This window comes from Olea europaea, unplaced genomic scaffold (assembly GCF_002742605.1).
Source record: "Olea europaea var. sylvestris unplaced genomic scaffold, O_europaea_v1 scaffold134, whole genome shotgun sequence".
NCBI classification, from domain to species: Eukaryota; Viridiplantae; Streptophyta; class Magnoliopsida; order Lamiales; family Oleaceae; genus Olea; species Olea europaea.
The window spans coordinates 241040-251095 of NW_019230887.1; the positions used below are offsets into that span (position 1 = coordinate 241040).

At 31.3% G+C, this 10056-nt stretch overlaps 1 protein-coding gene across 1 annotated transcript; it reads left to right on the plus strand.

The window, feature by feature from the left end:
• Positions 1-5612: 5612 nt before the first annotated feature.
• Positions 5613-8891, plus strand: LOC111375117. The gene is made up of 3 exons (XM_022997907.1): positions 5613-5807; positions 6640-6972; positions 8150-8891. The coding sequence occupies exons 2-3, from the start codon at positions 6698-6700 to the stop codon at positions 8808-8810; spliced, it is 936 nt and encodes a 311-aa protein (XP_022853675.1). The 5' UTR covers positions 5613-5807; positions 6640-6697; the 3' UTR covers positions 8811-8891.
• Positions 8892-10056: the final 1165 nt, after the last annotated feature.

The window sequence follows — 10056 nt, forward strand, 5'->3', positions numbered from 1 at the left end:
TGAGCATTCATTTTTCTCTTGCAATTCTCTCCTTTTTAATTCTATAGTATTTTCATGCATTTCCTTTGTAGAGGGAAAATTCTGTCAAAAGTTCGTCTGTTTCTTGTGGTTTGAAGTGCTGTTACCACAAGTTGTAAATCCATTGTATCTTGGGAGAGAAGTGACATTCATCGTAAGCACCATAGAGGGGCAATTTGTTTTAAGAAAAGAGATAACGTCTCGCCTTGGATTATTCATTATTTCTACTCCTTCTTAATCCTTATTTTGTGTAATCGTTATACCAAAAATCTGTCCAAATTTTCATTCATATAAATTATATTTTGATCACGCTCATGAGGGTTAAAATTTGTCAAACAAATATATCAAAAAACAACCCTTACATAGCCCTTTCATAAGTCGTCTCCAACAACAAACACTCTAAAGAAAAATCTTTCCCATCTAAAACAAGAAACAAAGATTAGAATCTTTAAGCTGCCAACACAAGCTTAAATTAAATATTTTTGATCCACGACTCAATTTTTGAACATTAACAGTTTCTTTTTCGACAATCTTCAAATCCTTTTTCGTTTCTCATATAAACTACGACATAAAAAGGCAAAAACAAGCATCTTGATTTGTGCATTTTAGAACAAAATGAAACAAATAATTAGAGACAAATTAAATTTAAAAAAAAATCAAAAAATTACCCAATGATTTAGATATCACAAATGCATTTCATAGGGCTGCCATTTTGTAACGATTTCAGTCTTCGAAGAGAGATTGTGTGTAACGGAGACGGGGAACGGTCGTAGGAACAGAAGGCTTCGGAGACGGAGGGAAAAGGGAATGGAAAATAAATTTTCATTTTGGGCCACCTTAGGTTTTGGGCCTGAGGTGCAGGCCTCTTAGCCTTGCCTCGTGATCGGGTCTGTGCAAATAGAATAATCTAACTGCTGAACTGCAGATTTTGGAGCTGATGGTGAAAAATGGTGGAAAACCCTATGTAATTGTCTACTATGTTTCGATAAATGTACTCTTTTACGAAGGTCAGGTTGGAAAATGAATTGGACTTATTCGGGCAAGCTTTTGAGTAGAATAAAGCCACTCGAAATAGGCGTTTGAATAGGGCCGAAGTGGCCCTGCTCGAGAAGCAAAGCCTTCACAGTATGGGCCAGGACCGGATGAGTTGAATTTTTTAAAGCAAGTACTTGAATTATTGTTTCATTAAGACCCGTTCGGTAGTTTTTTTTTTCGAAATGTATTTTTCTCTTTCTTCTTTTCAATTATACATTCTTTATTAAAATAATATTGCACGTAAATTAAAAACTTTTCTTTATTTTTTAACCACACATTTCACATCAATTTATTATTTTAAAATACATTTTTATATAAAAATACCTATCAAACACTGCCTAATTCTACTAAATTTCTTGATTCTAGCCTGAACCTTCATTTAGCAAAGTTGAATACACTGAATAATGGCATTTTCTGCTTGTTTATGTATAAATAACAATCAGCATGGGTGGACCCAAGGGGGTCATGGGGGTCACTTTTTGAGATTTTCCTTTTTTTTTTTATTTAATAAAGTCATGTTTAGTATTGATTGAAATTTAAATTTTAATATAAATCAAAGTTAATAATTAATTTTAATAACATATTTTCTAGATTCCTTAACTTCTAAAATTTTATCAAAATTTACTAAAAATCGGACTTTAATCCCCACCAAATAGAGAGAAAATCACAATAAATTTGAATTTTCTCTCTTTGTTATTGCTCTATCGTATTATCTCCCTCAAGCCTTTTACCAAAATCTTAACTCTTCTAATTTTTTAAAATTTGTTTATAATTTCTCTAAAATTATCACATATACTTCAAATTTTTACTTTTCAATCAAATTTTCAACCAATTAAAACATAAATTTGCATTTTCTCCTATCATATTTGTGTATATAGCACGTGTCTAAACTGATTCTATAAAATTGAACTTATATCTAACGAATTGTGTTTATTTGACTGATTATTAGTATTGATTATTGGTTATTTGTTTTTTCTTTCGATTACTTGAATTGATTGTTTGTATCAAATACATAATTTTGTAAAATATAAATATGCATTTTCTTATGATGAGCAAAATATTATAAAAATTATTGTTCAAAATCAAATAGATGAAAATGATTTGGAAAATATTAATGAAGAAATATTTTAGAAATGTAAATTTACGTTTTTTCGGGTTAAATATGAATCATTCAAAAACCAAAAATAAAGTATTTGATTTGTACAAAATTTGATTGTGCCCCACAACTCAATTTCTCTGCGTCCATCCCTGACAATCAGTTACAATAATGTTTAGATATAGGATTTTTAAAAGGGAGTTTAATTCAAATTAATAAATTAGATTAGTTTTAATATATTGATAAAGTTTTAGTTTATAAGATTTTGATTTTAGCTTAAGATGACTTATTCATTGAATAGGTATAATTGATTATATTAATAAATTTGTTTTTTTTTTTTTTTTGGCCCTATACTGTTCTCTTCTTTGGTTTCTTTTCTTTTTCTCCTCCCTTTTCATGTATGTTGTCAAATTATTAAATTCATGCGTCAATAAATTTGACATCATATCAAATCATTTTCCTCTTGTCTAATATTTTGTTAATAAATTATTAAATACTAACCATCCACCCAAATACTTTCAAACCATACACACAAATAACGAAGTCACAATCTGCACAAATTTAGGAACAAAAAAATCGATGAGCAGAAGTTGTTCCCATTCTACATTCTAATTCAAAAAAAAAAAAAAAATTAACGGTGAGATAAAAGGTGGACTAGATAGTCCCCTTCGTTTTTTCTACTACAATTCATTATTTTTTTTTTCTCCTAATGTTCTTTAAATCCACCAATACATCCAATCCAACAAATAATTTCACCCACAAAATCGAACGACTTTTCAAATACACAGCCCATCAAATATTCGAAATGTATACCTTCCAAATCTAGGTCAATTAGTAGCCACGTTTCGAATGTGAATCTCTTGCAAATCATTTGCGGGTTAGCAATCCACCTTTCGGCTGCATATGCTCTATAGAGACGATGAATAAACATTTCATCATCCACTTGAACATGTTAAATCCATGTAACTTATTAAGAAAAACAAACAAAAATTGTAAATGGATAATACAATAGAGAGTGCATGCACAACTTATTAAAATGTCATTTATGTCATCAGATTTGGAATGTTTATTTATAACTCAGTGTAAATAACCAGGTCTTGATCTTTGACATAATTAGGGATGAGTACGGTTCGATTTCATCTAGTTTCAAAGTGAACATTTCAAAAAATTGTTTAGTATCTTGTAAATAGAGTTGTTGGATCCAACTTTAAATGTAAAAATCGAAACGCAGTTCAATTATGTACAAAAATTAAATTTCAAATGCTCTCATAATTTCAGTAACTTTTATATTCCCCTAATATTTGAAAAAACAAAAAAAAAACCTAACAAATTATAGATTTTATCTAACTAGAGCATCTCCAAGAAATTTTTTATCTATAAATTCAGGGAGTAATTTTTTTAAATTTTTTTAGCAAGTATCTAACAGACTCTTTATATTTAACATCTAATTTATTACTTTCAAAAAAACATTTAATATTTTTCATATCTTTTATTTTCAATAGCTTCCCTCCAAATTATTATATTATTTTTCCTCCAATAGAATTGAAGTATTTTGAATGCATTTAATTATAAAAAGTGGTTTGACTCGCTAAATTTGAGGAGTTAAACTCACTCTCTATTTTAAAATATTAATTTAGAAAGCTTATTAAACTATAATTTTGAGATTGACTATTTAAAATGGAGAGTCTTTTATATATAAATAGCTGCTTGAAGATGCTTTAAAATAACAAAAATATTCCAAATTTGCAAAACACAAACAAGAAGCTACTCTCCAATGTATGAAAATTACTAAAAAGTAAACAATAATCATAAAATGAAATATTTTAGCAAATTCGATTATAAAAAAAGGAGATTCGATTCTCCGATTTGATTCTAATAGTTATCATCCAATTAAACTAAAAAAGAATTGAACAGATTTGGTTCAATTCGAATGGAATATTTATCCATCCCTAGACATAACGGAAAGGTTGTGGGCCATGGTTAATAATTTTGATTTAGTCCTTGATTCTTATTATTTTCAAAATACAATTTTTTTTTTTATTTTTTCAACAACACAATCTTCACTAAAATAATATCACACTCAATTTTTTTTTTTTTATTTACACATTATTCATTAATCTACCATTCTAAATTGCATTTTAAAAATAAATGAGCTCAAACAGGGCTTAATCACAAAGGGGGAGAAAGAAAAGAAACCCAACAGAGAGCAAAAATCTTAAATACACCACCAAAGGTCCCAAACCCTACCATCTCTCTCCATTGCTCCTCTCAAGTCTTAGGTATTAAGTAATTTTTCAAATTTTAACCGTTCCTCGTCATCTCGTCCATGCTATCATGCTCTCTGTTCACCTCTTTCAAGCTATTTCTGTTCGAATTAATGATGAATTTATGGTGATCAATATGAAGTTTATTCAATTTAGTAGTTACTTTGAATTATATTTCTTTTTCCTTTTCCGACAAAATTGGAAGTTTGAGTTAGTTTTTGATATTAGGTTGCAAATATGTGGTCTTCTTAAGGGCTAAATTTTGTCTACTTTCTATCGATTATAATGAGAGACAGAAGTGGAGCCAAAAATTTTGTATAGCGATGGCATAATATGTATTTCTATCACAAGAATATAACGTACTTTTAAAAGAATAATTATGCTCCGCCCGGGTTTAAATCCCAGGATTGGAAACATTTTTTTTTTTAACTTCCCAATCAACTACTGACACGTGACATCTGGATCCAAACCCTGTTTTTATCCCTGTGTGTAGCATTGTTGCTTTTAAAATCCTAAATTCGAAGTCATACTCTACTTCTAATTTGGTTGATTAGAGATAAGGCCTCATTGATCTTTATGGTTCACTTCTTTTAAGGGGGTGTTTGAGCCACATTATTTTGGTAATAATGTATTCTTGAATAGTGTATTGATGGAAAATGTGTGATTAAAAAATAAGAAAAAAATTTAATCTGCGTGTAATATTATTTTATTGAAAAATATGTGATTGAAATTATGTCAAATTAATATTTAAGAATGTATTTTTTTAAAATAATATGATTCAAACAGGCCATAAATGAATGATGGCAATGATTTAAAAATCAACCTGGTCATCGGCCCTAAAAAGATAAAAGGTCAAGGTTCAAAAAGTTAAATAGGGATCGAATAGATGATTTTTAAAAAATTTAAAAATATATATTTACAAAAATAAAAAAAATTACATTTAAATTTTTAAAAAAATATACATTTATATAAGTTGAATCAGTTAATTTGAGGTTTTATAAACTTAATAGGACAGATTTTAGTTCCGACTCCTAGTTTTTCCTGTTGAATTGACTGGGCAAGTTCGGTATTTTAAAACATTGAATGATGGAGATTAGTTAAAAAAATCAATATAATGAAATAAATAAATTTAAAACATGATTTTTGAAATATAAAGTTAAAAATTAGGGATATGTGTAATTTCCTAAACTTAAAATCTGATTTTCATATGATGCGCTTGGAAAAATATTTGTAAAGCCCAATTAAAAGGAAGGCAGCAAGGGGAAGAGGAGCCTAGGTTTTCTTTATTGGTATTTTTTACACTAAAAATTGGGAATATACTCATCGACCCCGGCACCAATTTATCTTATGTTGCAGTGATTTCTTCTCAACTTCTTCATCACCGAACTTGGAAGGTAGTATCGGATTGTCTTTGTGTTAAAACAGGCTTTATATGTTGAAATCGATTTGTTTGTTGTGAATGATTTAATTTGAACTCAACTCCTTGTAATTTATTTTATTTTTCCAGAATTGTTGTTTCTTGTTCGTAATCGTTATCAAGCAACAGTGTTTTTTTCAACAATATTTCTCTTGAATCTTTTATGCGGACCGCAGGTGGCTCCGGCCCTTATATTGAGAGATAACTCTAAAATTTTGGAATATAAGGGACCGCTTTTTTGTTTATTCATGGCATTGATTGTGTTAGTATATTTCCAACTGCACATTATCTAGAGTCGTAGAGATTTATATCACTGAACCAATTTTGAAAAGTCAATTTATTTTCATTATATTTAGTAAATTGTGAATAAAAATAACACTCATATCCAGTATGTTATGCTTTATGCTGTAATTTCATCTATTAAATGAATTATACTAACGACAGACATATAATAAAATAAAACTACTTCCTCTTCTGCTGTTGACATTCGTGGTCCCCTTCAAACAAATTCATAGAGAAAAGACCCAATTTTCTTCTTTGTTGAACATGTGGTTTACACTTTTGCAAGTGGTTAATAATTACTGTTCCGCTACAAGTCTTCTTTAATAGCTATCCATGCCAATCAGGCGGCTTACTGGTTGGGAATTATTGAATCGGATTTTTCTTGCCTAGTTCATGAGTGCTGATCCCAAGGCAGTAGAATTTATTGGCCTTTTCCTTACTACTCACAATCATTACTACATCGTCTTGTTGATTCAATTCTCAGCTATATAATGCAACTGATTAATTGATTGTTCCTTTCTTTAAAGATCCGTTGATCAGCTAAAAGTTAAAATTCCAGAAAAGCCAACCTAACATACATAACACATGGGGAAAAAGAAAGCAAATAATCAAGGGCTCAATGCAGCATCTGGATCACAACGACAAATTTCCATGATGATGGGGGAAGAGTCAACTGGGAAGAAACAGGGCAACGTGAATGCGCAATCCATGTTGAAACTCGATTACATGAAGGATATTGCCATATGGGCAAGTGTAGAAGCAAAGATTCCTCCGCTCGGTGCTTTGTATGGCCGGCAGTTGGCTGCCTCCTATGAAGCATTGGGAATTCCACCTGACCCTTCTCTTTTCTTTTGCGAAAGGTTTGTTCATAGTTACGTAGTTTCATGTATAGCTCAAAACTTATTATTATGTCCTGTGTAATTTTATATATGTATACTGTCTTCTTATATTACTTAACCCATTTAATATGCTTTTGCTGGCCATGATAATCTGTTTTTCATTTTCCTACATATTTAGTGGCTGTACAATCTAATGGCGCCTAACTGTTATGGTCTGCTAATATTATTTTAACCTATTTAAATGCTTTACATTGAAATTTACTCAAAATATTTTGTTCTATGAGTTTGTGTTTCTATTATATATTTTCGGCTATTCTTTTAGTGATAAATTGAACCTAATTTAGAACCTACGACAATTTGGTCATGGGAAATGATTGTTATTATGATACCATGATGAGAACTTTGTAATTTCGTAATCATAGCTTTGGCTTTAGACAAATGAGCCAATGAATATCTCTTATGATGATTTTTAATCTTTATTGATATTTGTCTCTTCTGTCGATTTATATAGTTGGTGCATGATGTCTTAGCATCTAGTTTTCTTCTTATTTCTTTCACATCTTGAGATAATGCAAACAATAAGCAAACAACAATTACTTGGCTATCTTGTTTTTCGAAAACTACAAATCAATGGATAGGTAGGAAGGCAATCTAAGAATCATTGGTTGAACAATTTACAGACCCTTTTATCAGAGATCTGCTTGATTTTCATGCTCTTCTATAATGGACATGTCTAGATATAGGTCTTGGAAAAACTGGCATTGTTAGTGTTAATGAAATAGAGGGTAATTTGAGACTTAGAATCAAAATGCAGAAAAATCATTGTTTTATTTTCAAGATCGCAATCTGGTAACCATTGTTATGCTTTCTTCCCAGTTTTGTTTATTGGTATTACATTACATGTTTCGAACTTTGTAACATGGAAGAAAGCATCCAGAGTAAGTACCATAGAATGTGAAACATGATTGATTGCAATATGGACACAAGCCACACGGCCACTATCATTCTTCCATTCCATCTTGTTTCTCCTGGGAGTGTTGATTATTTTTTGCTAATGGCTAGTTTCATGAAGACATTTGTGAAATGTACAATCTTTTTAATTTGTTTGTGTATTCACTACAAGTTTGTCAAACGATTTAAAGACAGTTTGTTACACACTTTATTCTCCTTCTCTGATGATGCTTCTATTATATGACAGATGTGAATCTATCCTCAAACCTGGTGAGAATTGTACAGTCCGGATTGAGAAGAACAAGGCAAAGACAAGGCATAGACGCAATAAAATGAAGATTTCCACACAGAATAATGTGGTTTACACATGCCATTTCTGTTCTCACCGAAATATTGTGAGAGGAACTCCAAAGGGCTATATGAAAGAGATTTGTCCGCCAAAAGCTAAACAATTTTCAAACTCCGATCCTGCTAAATCTGAAGTAGCATCTACCAATATTGAGGCTAATGAGGTGGACAATACAGTTGGTTTACCTGTAGCAGCAGTTGTAGAGGGACCTAGCATAATTACTGAAGTAGGATCTACCAATATTGAGGCTAATGAGATGGACAATACAGTTGGTTTACCTGTAGCAGCAGCTGTAGAGGGTCCTAGTACAAGTAGCCCGGGAACTCCGTTGCCAAGTCTGGGTGTTTCATTATTGGAATCAATGAGGAGGAAAAGAAGTAGGTCAAGCATAAAGAAAATATCTCAAACTGAAAATAGTCTTGCTGATGCTAATGCTGAAAACAGTGTTAGTGCTTCGAAGAAGAGGAAGAGAAAATCTTGGACAAGTCTGAAAGACATTGTGGAGAGTAGCAAGAACGATACTAACCAGAAGCTTACCAGCTTAACAATTCCATTTTGATTAATGTCAATGGTTTGAATGTGCTAAACAATTCTATTTTTAATTTTAATTATGGTGATGCCAGTGCGGTTTGAATGCGTACTCTCTTTCTGATGTTTCGTGCTTGAAATTGTCAAAATACGACATTTTGCACCTTGCTTCTAATGCATCTAATTTCTTACTGAATTTGATGAAGATGGAACTTGTCATTTCTTATATGATCTAATTCAAACGCAACCTAATGATTTGTATACATACAAGACGATGAGTCTTTTGTGTAGTCATCAATTGTTGTACTAATGTAGGATCAGTGTATTAGAATATGATGCCACCTAAATAGATTCGATTAGACAAAATACTTTTCCCCATCCATCCTATATTCCTGCTGCAAATCTAGGAAGCTTTAGTGCACTTGTTCCATGTGCCCATAATCGCTACTTGTAAAGTAGGTGGGATTCTATTTAAGTGAAGTTTGTACTCAGTGAGAAGGTTTTACGAGCTTTTTAACTATTCGAGAGTATTCAGTATATTCACTCTCTAAGATAGCTCAGTAGTGTAACTAATTAGGTCATCAGTAATGTCTCTAAATTCAAAACAAAGCACATTAGGTTGGGATTTCTTGAAGCTTTCTTCCCGTCTTTCTGGGAGATAAGTCCCACCAAATGTTTCTTGTACAGACTTAGGCAACCTAGAAAACCAATTAGCAGATATTCAACAAGGTCAGGATCCTAAGATCGTGTCTGACCATGTAGTTGTTAGTTTGATGCCCATTTTTCGAGTAATGTTCTATAAAATCACATTATGAATTTACGTTAGTTTATTTGCGTGTTATAATTTGAAGTGATTGTCTAAGGTTCCATGATCATAAAGGACGTCACAAATTGTATATTCGATGGATCGGATATAGTAAGATACAATTTGTGATATGATCCAAATTATATCGTTCACAATCGGCTCATAAAGTTGGACGCTTTATGTTGATAAGATTGTATTGTTTTTATTAAGATTTGTCTAGATCTTGAAATAGGAACAATAATGTGTTTCGATGCACATTGAACGGGACCGCGTAGCTGACTCATTTGTGACCGCTTGAAATGAGACTTTACTTGATTGTCAAACAGGTCACCTAAATCCTGGATGAGTAATCTACCTTCGATTGTTAGTTCAAGTTTTTTGAGGTACCAATGAGTGAAGTCTTAAATAGAAGATTGATCTCGGTGCTTTGAGAATCGGGCCGAAACAATTAGAGATCATATACTTAAAATAT